Source organism: Prinia subflava, chromosome 1 (assembly GCF_021018805.1).
Source record: "Prinia subflava isolate CZ2003 ecotype Zambia chromosome 1, Cam_Psub_1.2, whole genome shotgun sequence".
NCBI lineage: Eukaryota > Metazoa > Chordata > Aves > Passeriformes > Cisticolidae > Prinia > Prinia subflava.
In genome coordinates, this window is record NC_086247.1 from 20114667 (window position 1) to 20127899 (window position 13233).

General features: G+C 35.8%; 1 protein-coding gene across 25 annotated transcripts in view; it reads right to left on the reverse strand.

Moving 5' to 3' along the window:
- The window catches only part of RIMS2 (regulating synaptic membrane exocytosis 2), a 446716-nt gene that overhangs the window by 379265 nt on the left and 54218 nt on the right, over positions 1-13233 (reverse strand). For 7 of the 25 annotated variants that reach the window (XM_063389504.1, XM_063389548.1, XM_063389453.1 and 4 more), the window contains exons 2-3: positions 9387-9419; positions 8903-8989 (exon numbers count right to left, since the gene is read on the reverse strand). The exons of the other annotated variants lie outside the window; for them this stretch is intronic. In XM_063389504.1, the coding sequence (XP_063245574.1) occupies positions 8903-8989; positions 9387-9419 (120 nt within the window). The remainder of the gene's footprint in view (positions 1-8902; positions 8990-9386; positions 9420-13233) is intronic. 25 annotated transcript variants of the gene reach the window in all.

The following is a 13233-nucleotide window of genomic DNA, read 5'->3' on the forward strand; positions in this document are numbered from 1 at the left end:
AAAACAGCAGGTCTGAGTTTGAAGAAGATGGTCTATGAAAACAATTTTTCTGTTATTAAAAGGAATTGTCTCAACTAACTGGAACCCAGAAATCATATACACCAAGCACAGCCTGGCTGTTCATTTTGGCTTTCTCCATTAGGCTTCAGACTAGGATTCTGTCTCTGCAGGAAGGCTGTAGAATTGCTGAACTTCCAAGCTTCCCTTCAGTTTCAAGCACTCTAACTGCAGTTCCATAGCATAAAGATTTTGTGCTGGACTTATATTCCTAATGGGAATACTAATTCAAAATGAAAAATTACCCAAGGACAAATAAGTACATAAAGCATGTAAAGTGATTCAGATAATATAAACCCCATGGAAGTTCAGATTTTGGTATTTGTTATGTTAACAATGAGAATCATGAACCTGACCACAATTCATCAGTGTAACATCACACATATATTTTTTATTTTCTATCCAATTACAGGAAGAAAATTGTTCCCTGCTTGAAGAGAAAGGAAAATGTATTTAAAAAGCTGATAAAATTTTCTATCCACCTAACAAAACATAAGAACCAGAAGATATTCTTTTTCTTTTCTTTTGCTTAGTCTCTGCCAAGTCATCCCCATGAATGTGAGTGACAGATTATTTTATCAAAATAGAAGCTCTATAAGAAAGCTAAGAATATGTTGCTTATTGCAATATTTTCTGGGTTAAAAGAAAAAAACAGTTATTAAAAAGTTATTTCCACAAACTTTAATTTCCCTCAAATTGACATAAATTAAAATTTACATACCATGAATGGTTGAAAATTCATAGATAATCCATAACAAACCTATACATGGTAGCAGCTGCGAGTGTACTGAATAGTCACTTCTAAATTAAAATAAAAGTTTTCTACAAGGGAGTCCATGTTCTCAATGTAGATCTATAATTTCAAGTATTAATAATGACCTGCATTTTTTTCATATTTTCACCATAATTTAATCAGAGTGGCTCAGCAATAAAAGCCACTCTTCTACCAGTTTAGTCCCTGACAAATTAGAAAAGAAAAAGTTCCGATTTCCTTTAGCAAGTCAAAACCATCTTGTGCCACTTGTTGGAATAATCTTACTTGGAACTAGTAATATTGCATGTAAAATAGGGTTGACATCACTTCCACTCACAGAATATAACATGACAGTCATTTTAAGTAGAATGACATTAAATTATCATGAATAATGTAAAGGCAGTAGAGTGCAGCAGCTGGGGTCTGATCTTCTCCAGAAGTTTTGACCTTCCTAATAACAAGACTTGATAAATCGTATAAATTGATGCATGATCTTTATCATCAGTTCTTCACAGAATGAAATGCACAATTCTTCTTTGGAAAATAAAAATTAAAGTATTCATTAGGGTTATAGTTGATGCCAAAGTGAGAGCATAGCCTCTATGTTTTGCAAGAACACCTTTTGCCTCTGTCCTAAAAGTGGCATTGGAAACTGAGGTCGCTGATTCAGCTGCAGGCTGAACATGATTTCCTCTTATTATAAGAGTATCACTTCTGTCTTAAGTTAAGCTTAAGCCAGCATTTTCTAAATCTATTTGCTTATCTCATTCAGACAACCTGTCATCCCTCTAGGGGTACTGTCTATTTCTTTTTGAAAGCAGTTCAAATCAGGATGTTGTCAGCATATTAGTACTGCTACAGCCTGTGACATTCACAAACCCTGAGAAATTGCAAAAATTAGAACAAGAATACTTCCCACAAAGCTTTTAGGAGCTGATCTATGTTAATGTATTGCAGTCTGTATTGTCTAGTAAGCATCACTTTACAGGTCTATGCATATACATATGGAAACACTCCCTTCTTCAATCATATAATATGCTTTAGTGCTGTTGCATAACACAAAACATCTAGACAAAATAGGTCAGATAAAGCTCCAATTCAGACATATCTTATAAATAAGTGGATATTTTCCTTCATTGTTCTTTTATCCAATTTATTATTTGAGAAAAGTATATAAACACATATAATGGCATTTGAGGGACTTCTTTCACCTTTTCCTTTCCCATTGTACTAACTGCTAGCCAGCTAAATCCTTCTGGTTGTATTCTTATTTCTTTATGCAAATCTGTTTTTATAACCTCAGATCTTCAAGGAATTCTTCTTTATATCATACTACCTGGTTTTTGTTTAAAGTTTTGTTCTGTCTTTCAAAAATATACCATAGATTTCATACATTTTTCCTGATCTTTTTAAAATTCCTTAATAATAAATTTTACTAATAAGCTTTATTAATTTATCAAAAATGCAGAATCTATTGTTTTTTAATTAATCATATTCTGTGGTTCTGTTGGATTACAAATCCATGTATGTTTAGGATTAAAATAGATCAGTTGGGTTACAATTAAGATAGATATTTCTTATGATCACTATATTTACCTGTTCCAAACTCCAGTATAGAGTCCAACCTTTGAACACCACTGTATCAACTAAACCACTGCACTAAGTGGCACAAGTCATTCCTTGAACACTTCCAGGGATGGTGAGTCCATCTCTTCCCTAGGCAGCTTATTCCAATGCTTAACAAGCCATTTCCTCACTGAAAGGGTATCTTAACCTCATTAACACTGTGAACAATCCAATCAACATAAATAAACTTTTCTTCTATTAAATGTTTTGAGAAAAAGGTCCAGGGCAACCATACAACCAGGCAACTGTCATGTCATGTGGCAAAAGGTAAATTTAATAGTCTCAGTCCAGAATCAAACAATGTGAATTGTTTTGGTACTTCATTTTTACTATATTATGGAGACAAAACTAGTTTTATAGTTAAGAGGTATTTTGTGGATTTCTATTTTACTTTGAAATAGCTACAGTCTCCCTGTGTTTGTTTTATGTACTGTAAATTATAACTTTTTAAATTCATTTACTCTCTATTTTCTTTCTAGCTCTCTTACTGCCCAAGAAAACAGACACAGCGGAATGTTAGACTTCTCATGACTCCAGTGTCACAAGTGTATTGGCTACAGAGATCTATTTTTCTCTTTCTGGAAATTATTCTTTCAAGTGGAGTGTGTTATTTTCAACAGGTTCTATTCAAAACCAGTCAGAACAAGAATTGCACTGACTGCAAATAAACCCACTGAGTATATATATATACAGTGTATATTGTACTAATTTTTGATGTGGCTTGCTATCACATGTCCATTAGATAATTTGAAGACATTCAAAAGTACCTAGTGGTTGGCAGACATATTCTTTATGCCGTAAATTTAGAATTCGGAATTAATGATCCATTGATTTAAGCATTTGAGAAATATCAATCTATTTTAACCAGATCATTAGAAATTCTTATAAACAGAAATTTTTACTGTTTTGCTGGTGTGGTTTATGACAATAGAAAAATATGCAAAAAAGGTTTTACTGGGTATCATTACAGTAATTTTCAATCTTCATTTCCTTAAAGTGACAACATGACTTCCAGAAAAAATATAAATATCTATTTATTGACAAAACATTTTAGCAGAAAAAAAATACCCATGTTTTGCTAAGCAATGTACATTTTTAACCTCTCCTAGAATTAGTCTAGTGAAAATACAAAAAGGCGATGAAATAATATATTTATTTTGAAATTATTTAGCTACAAAAAGCATTGCTTAATGACTTTTGATGCTGACTGTATTTTGTCTACTGTTCATTAATAATATGCTCATAACTATCAAAGACAGAAGACAGGCTCAATTTCTGCTGTCAAATTCAATGATTGTCCTCTTACAGTTCTTAGAAAGCAACCAAACTTCCAGCCTGAAAATAAACAATTTTTTTTTTATGGAAAAAGGGGAAAAAAAACCCATCGTTTCAATATTTGGATATCTTTAAGCAGCAAACATTAGAAACTTTCCTAAATCACTGCTTAAAAACACAGAGCTCTCATATCTTGAATACTGTGACATTGATCACTGCTAAGTAAAAAATATCTAATCAGGTTTTTAAAAAGAGGTAAGACAACAAAAATGACCAGAAGCAGTTTCTGTCATAGAAAGAAAAACTCTGACTCTGAAGCTTAAAGGGATAACTGTATGAAATATAATAGACTGCATCGAACATAATAGAAATGTTTAAAGGTTATAAATATTATGGATAAATTATATAACACAAGACTAGCACTTCCCATTGAAAATATAAGGAAGTATTTTTAAAGCAAACAAATGGTGACAACTTCTCTATACAGTTAATTAAATTGTAGAATTCATTTTGACCAAGTTCTGAAACCAAGAATAGAAGTAGGTTTAAAATGGGACTGCAAATAACTATGGCAAACAAATTCCTTATTGCCAGGGAATAAATCCAGCAGTATGCATGCAGCCACTGCCTCAGGAAGACACTAAAATAATTGTATCAGAACCATTTTATGCATACCCTTCCCCTTATATGTGTTCTCAGGTATTCATTGCTGAACACTACTAATATACAATATTACAAGAGTGGAATTCCTTCCAGCATGGGAATTCCTTTATTGTGATTGGAGATTAACACCATTACATAACATTCCAAGATTCATGCAGAAGAAATATATAAACTCTAAGTCAAACCCTTAAGCACAAGACCAACACTTCCTAATGAGGAACAACCTGAATACACCTTTTAGAAAACCATACAAATCTGAAGAAATAAAAATTGGTAGGCTGATTGTTAAGCATCAAAAACAGTTGCTTCAGGGGCAGCTAAGAATTTCTACTCTGTACGGATTAAAATATGGAAATATCTCAAACACTGCTGATAAAACTCATGATGAAGTATGCATGTGCTGGAGATAGAAGTATTCTTCATCAAGACAAGATATGCAAGACCACTCTCAATATCAGAATTATCACAGAAAATGGGAGAGGTGCCTAACATCTGCGGGAAAGAAAATGTCACTTCCATCTTGAAGAAGCATAAGGTTCAACAGAACCACAGACTGGACAGAAGCATAAGGATCAACAGAACTCACCTCGATTCCTGGGAAAGTGATGGTAAAACTAATCCTGGAAACTATTTCTAGGAACATGAAATACAAAGAAGTGATCAGGAGTCAGCAGACATTTACCAAGGGGAAGTCATACTCGACCAATGTAATGATCTTCTACAGTGACGACTGCATGAGGGGAGAGCAGTGAATATTGCCTATTTTGTCTCCAACAAGGCTTTTGCCATTGTCTCCCATAACACCCTCATAGAGAAGCTGATGAAGTACAGACTGATTGAGCAGAGCTAGGCCCAGAGCAGGGAGATCAGTGGCACGAAATCTAGCTGGAAGCCAGCCCCTAGAGGTGTATCCCAGGGGTCAATATTGAGTCCAGTCTTGTTCAATACCTTGCTGGTGTAGATGGTAGGGCAGTGGGTACCTTCAGCAAGTCTGTGGATGACACCAGACTGAGAGGAAGGGCTGATATACCAGAAGGTCATGTTGCCATCCAGAGGGGACCTTAAGAGGCTGGAGAAACAGGCTGACCAGAATCTCACAATGTTCCACAAGGTGAAGGGCAGGGTCCTACACTGGGGAGGAACCACACACACCAGTGCAGGATGAGAACTGCCCAGCTGGAGAGCAGCTCTGCAGAAAAGGACCTGGAAGTCCTAGTGCACACCAGGTTGAACAGGGGCCAGCATGCCCTGAGGAAAGGGAAGTGAATGGCATTCTGGGCTGTATTAGAATTACCATGAGGCAGGAAGTGATCCTACCCTTTATTTAGCACTGGCAAGGCCATACCTGGAGTTCTGTGTCCAGTTCCAGCCTCCTCAGTTAAAGAGAAACAAGGACATACTGGAGACAGTCCAGCAAAAGGCCAAAAAGAAAAGGACTGAAGCATCTCTCACATGAGAACAGACAGAAAGCTTGAATTTTTTAGCCTGGAGAAGAAAAAGTTCAGGGCGGGGATCTTATCAATAAATACAAATATCTGAAGGAAGAGTGCAAGGAGAATGGATCCAGGCCCTTTTCAGCAGTGTCCAGTGACAGGATCAGAGGCAATAGGCACAAACACAGGAAGCACAGGAAGTTCCCTCAGAGCAGAAACACTTTTTATTCTAGGGGTGACCAAGCACTAGCACATGTATCTCTCACCCAGAGATATTCTGGAGTCTCCACCCCTGGATATATTCAAGATCCAGCTATACATAGTTAAAAACAATGGCCCTAGGTGACCCAGCATGAGAAGAAGGGCCAGATGGAGATGGTCAAAATGACCTCCAGAAGTCTCTTCCAACCTCAACCATTCTGTGATTTTGTAGTACAGAACCCATGTCCAAGAGTATCAGATTAATCCTACCTCTGCCCATAAGGACACATGGTCCATGGTTCTACAAAAATACCTTCTCCAGTGCAAAAGTGATATCTGTAACATCATACCTTGTTTTCAGATACTACTAACTCAAATTCTGCAATCACTCACCACATTTTGCCTCCCCAGACTCACAATAAACAAGTTTTTTCATCAGCAAAGGACAATCAGATATATCTTGAAATTCTACTCAAATACCAACAGTGCTTTCAAGTGGAAAATGCCCCAATATGTATGATTAGTGGTAAAAATTTCTACAGACATTTATTCTCCTCCCTAGTGTCCCACAGTGTTCCTCAGTACAACACTTCAAGCCACTTAGTCCATTGTCTTGTTCCAGCACAGGACCAGCTACAGTTGTGTCTCTTCTAACAGATATTTGCCAAACCTGCTCCTTAAGATATTCACAGCTTCCACACAACTCCTAAACAAAGAATGCAAGCTTTTTAAGTTTTCTTTGCATTAAAAGGTTCACCCTACCAAGTTCAGTCGTCCCTACTGCAAGGTAAGTTTACTCCTTTCAGCTTCACCATGAGATGAACATGGAAAAGTGATCATTTCCTTCCATTTTTCAACAGCTTTCTGTACAATTTAAAGATTTGTCCATCTTCTTCATTCCATGGGATGTTCTCTTCAGGATATTAAATTTACTCATGTGTTTGATTCTTTCCTAACACATACCAAGTTTTTTGACACCTAATTATTCATTCCTATTACTCTCCATTGAATTACAACTGCTCCACCTAATTTTTGAAGGGTATGCTACTGCAGGTGAGATCTTACCAAAGCTTCTTCACAGTGCTTGCTGGTTAGTGTCTGTATATTCCTGTATGACATTAATCTCTTTCAGGATACTGGCTAAAGCTCAACTTACATACTATTGAGGCTCCTTGACTCTCTGCCAAAGAACATTTCCCTACACCATTTTTCTTTGTCTTATGTCAACCACATAAACTACCCCTACAGAACATCATTTAGCATTTTCCCTTTTCAATAGTATCATAACATCATAACCATAGTTTGGGGTTTTCAGGACAATTTTTTAATACAATCTTGCCATTAGGTGTTAACACAAGACTGGGAGAAGTGTATCTATAAATTCAGTGAGTATGCAAATTAATTAATTTCTTAGTTATATAATAAAAACACTGAACAAAACTGCTTCTCAAAGAGGTCACCATTCAAAAAGATCATTCCAGAATAACAGTAATCATTTATTAATATTTTTGTTAACTATAACTCATCTGCTTACACTGCCCATATAGTATTTTCAGTTTCTTGAAAGCCATGTGCTTCATATATACAACATTAATGAGCAGAAAAAATTTTGCTGTGCTAATAAAACTGAGAATACAAAGTACTGAGGTGTTGTGAACAAAATGTAATATTGTAGTATCTAAAAATAAAAAAAAAGTCATTATTAATATTGTACACAACTTTATAAACAGTTAAGTGAGAATATCAGGAAGGGAGCTCAGAATAATACATTTCTTTACAGAATATCTATTTTAGGTCCCATTTTTCCATTCTAATTCATGAAAATGTTTCACTATGAATTCTCAAAAAACATTACAGCTTTCATGATCCACAAGTATGAAGGTCCACTTAAAGACAGATATCAAAAAAAAAAGGAAAAATTGATTCTGCCTGGAAAGTAAATAACAAGTTATATGCATCCTTTAAACCAGTTATGCATGAGTTCAAAAGCAAACACTTATTTTATCACATGAACTTACAAGGCATAATCCTCTAGAAGAAAGAAAAGAGAGCAACCTAACTTTTTAAAGCTTACATAACATCCAAAATACATTTTAGGAATTTGAAAATTTATAATAATAAATATTTTTTAGTTTCTCTTTATGAAAGAAATACTTTCATCTCCATGCTTTCAGTTCTGCTCTAAGACTGAATGTCCTAGCTTTGCCAGTTTCTGTAAAAACTTAAAATTTTCAGATAGCAAAAAAGTACTGACAACCATATAAAATGTTCATGGACGAAATACTGGCTCCATCAAAGTCAAAATTTCCTCAGCTTTGACTGACCCAAGATTTCACCTTATATCTGCTGAAGTTCTGAAACTTCACAGATATTCTAAAAGCATGAAAAAAATGACATGATATTTTCCTAGTGCTTAGAAAGCTCTTCCAGCATATTATGTAGATTCATATAGCATTCTATGCACGACTCAGACCATGCATGTGCATAGACATGCTATAAATAATGCTACATATGTTATCATTCCAGCTCCTCATGCACAGAAAACACATCACTTCACCAGAAGTTTCATTATATAAAACATTTGCAAAAAAAAAAAGAAAAAAAAAAAAAAAAAAAAAAAAAAAAAAAAAAAAAAAAGAGAGAGAAAGACAGATAGAGTAGTAGTAACTCCTTAAATTGTACTCTAATGCAATCACTGAAGTTACTGATAAGGAGAGTAAGACCTGATTTTCAGTTTTCCCTTTGCAAATGAGGGGTTGGAAAGCAAATGGTGCTCAGCTTGTAAAATGCCCTCAGCTGAATGTTCTAAATGGGCAATTATTTTAAACATACTCTCCAGGATGTTCTAATGCTATACAGACATTACTTAATCTACAGAGAGTAGCTTACTTACGTCTGGGGCTCCTTTTCATTTTGCTGTTTTTGCTGTGGTTGAAGAACGTTATTTACCAGCTCAGTGATCCCACTAAAGGGAAACCACCTGTTTAAACAAGCAAATAATGTGACTGAATAACCAATAAAACCACACTACTTTAAATGTTTTCTTATCCAGCGTTAGTAGGAATACAGAGGCGGAAAAGCTAGAGCCAATGGGAGTGTTAGCTGCAGAACTAAGTCAGCCAGTAAAGGTGTAAGGGAAGTAAAGTTCTACAATTCACCAGTTCACAAGCAGGCAGCAAGAACCTACATCCAGCTAACATGTGGATGGAGTAAGAAGCTACAGGCAGCTCTCTTACAAGCCAGTCAGGAAGCAGATGACAAACTACCTGCAGCCTATCAGGTATCAGTGAAGGCTAATACCATCAAAGGTGCAGAGAGCAGAACATGGTAAAGGTAGAGAAGTCAAGCCTATTGCTTCTTTAAGGTACTTTACTTACTGTGTCGGCTGTGGCTTTTGCTCTTCTTTGACCCTAAAAAGATAAGTTTGCACAACTGAGTGCAACATGTTGGAAACAACTACCCTGAAGTACTAAAATGCGTATCAAATGGGAAAAGTTCTTAATTTGAGTTTAAAGGATTTGTTTTAATATTTGTTGTATGTTCATATTAAATTGTACTATGGGGTTATTTCCATTTAGTTTCAAAAATGGGGAGTGCCAAGTATAGAAAACTTTACTCTGTAACTAAAAATTACATCAGTAATGTTTTATACCTGACTTCCATTTTTTTGCACACAATACCATGTTAAAACATTTTCAGCAATACATTCAGCTACCTATACAAAAGAAGGTGCTTTGATCATGTGAACTACAATCTATTTTTTTTATTCACAACTAAATTGCCTGTCATAGTTCAAGGCAAATTTTAATATGTAATATGCCATTTAAAATGCAATTTACTAAACTAATAGATTGAAGGAAAATCTGCATTATATTTATTGAACTACAGTGACATCAGGACCTGAAGACAACGTACCAAAAAACTAAGGAAGGAAAAGTAAGGAATTTTACTCTTGGGTGAACCTTACTAGGACTTGCTTAAAGAAATAACTGGATAATATATATAGTAGGTCTGTTTAGTACTGATTAATAGTTGTTCACTGTCTTAAGGAAAATATTCCATCTGAAATACATGCTTTAACTTAAGTGAGCAAGCTGATGTTCTGTACCAAACCTGTGCTAGTTTCAGCTGGGGTAGAGTTAATTTTCTTCAAAGTGGCTGGAATGGCGGTTATGATCTGGATTTGTGCTGGACACAGGGTTGATCATAGAGAGATGTTTTTGCCATTGCTGAGCAGGACTTACACAGAATACAGGCATTTTTCTGCTTCTTGTGCTGCCATCCTGGTGAGGAAGTTGGGGGTGCATGGGAGGTTGGGAGGAGACTCAACAGCTGTGCTGAGCTGGGACAGGTGACCCAAAGTGACCAAAGGGATATTCCAGACCATGTGACATCATGCTCAGTAAGTGAAGTTAAGGGAAGTAGGAGGAAAGTGGGAGGGGGACGTTCGGAGTGATGGAGTTCATCTTCCCAAGTCACTGTTACACCTGCTGGGGCTCTGCTCTCCTGGAGATGGCTGAACACCTCCCTGCCCATGGGAAACTGATTTAATTCCTTGTTTTGCTTTGCTTGTGTGAGTAGCTTCTACTCTCCCTATTAAACTGTCTTTATTTCAACCCACAAGTTTTCTATCTTTTACTCTCCAATTCTCTCCCTGATCCTGCTGGGGAGGGAGTGAGTGAGCAGCTGCCTGGGCCTTGTTTACTGACTGGGGTTAAGCCATGACAAAACCCAAGAATAGAAACACATACCACAAGAATATTTACATCCTTTAGTTGCAGATATTGGTCTTAAATATTGAGCTAGGATCTATTTTCCCTATGTGTTCAAAAGCCAAGAAAGGTTCCTATACAGATATTCTGAATGTCTCTATAGAGAATACTCTCACCTAACTAAGGAACCACAGGCTCATAATTTTAAGTGCATGCTTGGTGTTGCACAGAAAACTAAGGCTCACCAAAATAGCTCCATATCTCCTCCACCATATGATATAACAGGAAATAACTCCATAAACAGGATTCAGTGACTACATAAGAATTAAATACGTGAACAATGAGAAACACCAATATCATTCCAAAACTGTGCACTGAAAGGGAAAACTGAACATGCAACACACAGTAAAATGTCTTCTAGCACAGTTTTGCCTCTTCAGTACTTTAGAAATGTATATACAAAGTAGCATTCAGTACAAAAACAAAACAAATAAATAAACAAACAAGCCCCACAACACCAAGCAGGTATATTAAACAAAAACAAAACAAAACAAAATAAAAAAAGTCTCATGCCATTGCCATTGCACTCTGCCATGCATCATAGTCATATTATTATCTTTAATCACAGGAATCCTCACTAGTTTTTCAATGTAGAATATTCAAAGCAGGAGAAATGGAAGGGATGGGAAATCAAAGCATGTCCATCCTTTTTTCACCAGGTAGCTCAGGACATTTAATTTAGATCCCAAGCATTATGAGCCTTAAGGCTCCATAGTCAGCTGCGAGAAGGAAATTCCCAGATGATAATTCAGAGCTCCTAAATTGCCCATGCAGAACTAGACACTGAAGTGTGACCTCCATGACAAGTGGACATTGAAAACTGAATATATCACTAATCTATAAATTCCTTTCCATACATGATTTCCAAACATACGTACTCAACACTTTAAAGTTATTACTTCATTGTGAATTGTTCAATTGAACTAAACAAAGGAAATCCAAGCCTTTCACATAATCAGACTACAACCAACATCTTTTCTTTCCATAGTGACCATGGTCAATAGTTTCTCACATGTGGAACTAAGATCAAATTAGTGTAATATCTTAAGTGCACAGTTTGAAATCTTTGTTACATTTTTACAACAGAATCTAGCATATTTACATAATAGTATATATCTAGTGGCTTCAACTGCAGATGCAAACCCTTGGTATTTTTGAAAATCTTACAATCAATAGTTTTGCGCCATTAAATAAAATTCATTGTCTATTATCAGACATGTTGCAAACCTGCATTTAAAATTAATTTTTTGGCTTTTTATTCAGAACACTGTGTTTTAAGTCAGGATATTATATGGCCTTACAATTCAAAATATCCCTCTAATAAATTAATCTTTTTACCTCCTAGAATTCTGTCTCATTCACCATACAATTTCCAACACTGCAGTTATGTGAGGACAAGAGCTTCCATTATTATATAACAGTGACGCATTCCTTGAGCACTCTCCATACATCCTTCAGTCCCTGGATTAGGAAATTATCTTCCTCGACTTTATAACGAGCATGGAAGGCAAACTACAATTTGAAAAGAAATTATTAAGAAATATATTGAATGAATAGATTCTACCATATGATTTTAAATTAATATTAACCTTGTGGAGCAACAGGGCTGAACCCTTCAGGTGTGCAGCCAGGTATTTATCTTTCAAGGTCAGAGAATGGATACAGATTCTGGATCTAAATCAGAAAGCCACAGACTAATTTCTGCTACTTTTTATCCAAAAAACTTCATTCAGATGAAATTACAAGTTTTAGCAACTGATAGAAATAATTGCATATTAGATGGAATGCACTGAATGTATTTTTAACATTGCTGTGGTTTAAATATCTTTTTCTAGACAGAAAAGGACTAAAGAGACTCCAGATAACTTGAACCCTGTCTACATGTACACATACAGTTGTATTTCCTTTGGTTACAAGAGCTGCTTTTTGTTACACTGGATTGTGTACTCCCATATTTATGCATTGTTTTCTACCCTCCTTTCAAAAATCAGCAACAAACAATTGCTTAAAAGAAGTGTCTTGCCAGGTCAGCAAACCCCCAGACTTCCATTTCCTCAACAGAACAACTGAAATATCCCAAGGTGTGTAACTACATTCTACTCCTTCCAGCCTACCTGTCTTCATTTAACCTTCCTATGTCTTTTCAATTCTATGCACTCAACACTCTACCAAGAACAGTGCCAGTTTTCATTACTCACTAGAAACAAATTCTGATCAACACTTCTTCACTAAAACCACCAACAGGCTGCAGATAATGTATCTGATTGACAGTGATTGAGACAGTGTATTCTAACAGTGCAGAATACTAAGGACTTTACCACCTATTCTAAAACATCAGAGGGGTTTGAAAACATTGTCACATTTTTTTTTACAAAGATCACAACTCCACACCCTACTCCACTTGAAAACAAGCCAGGATTTTTCTACTTGCCAACAATGAAGAATTTTTACA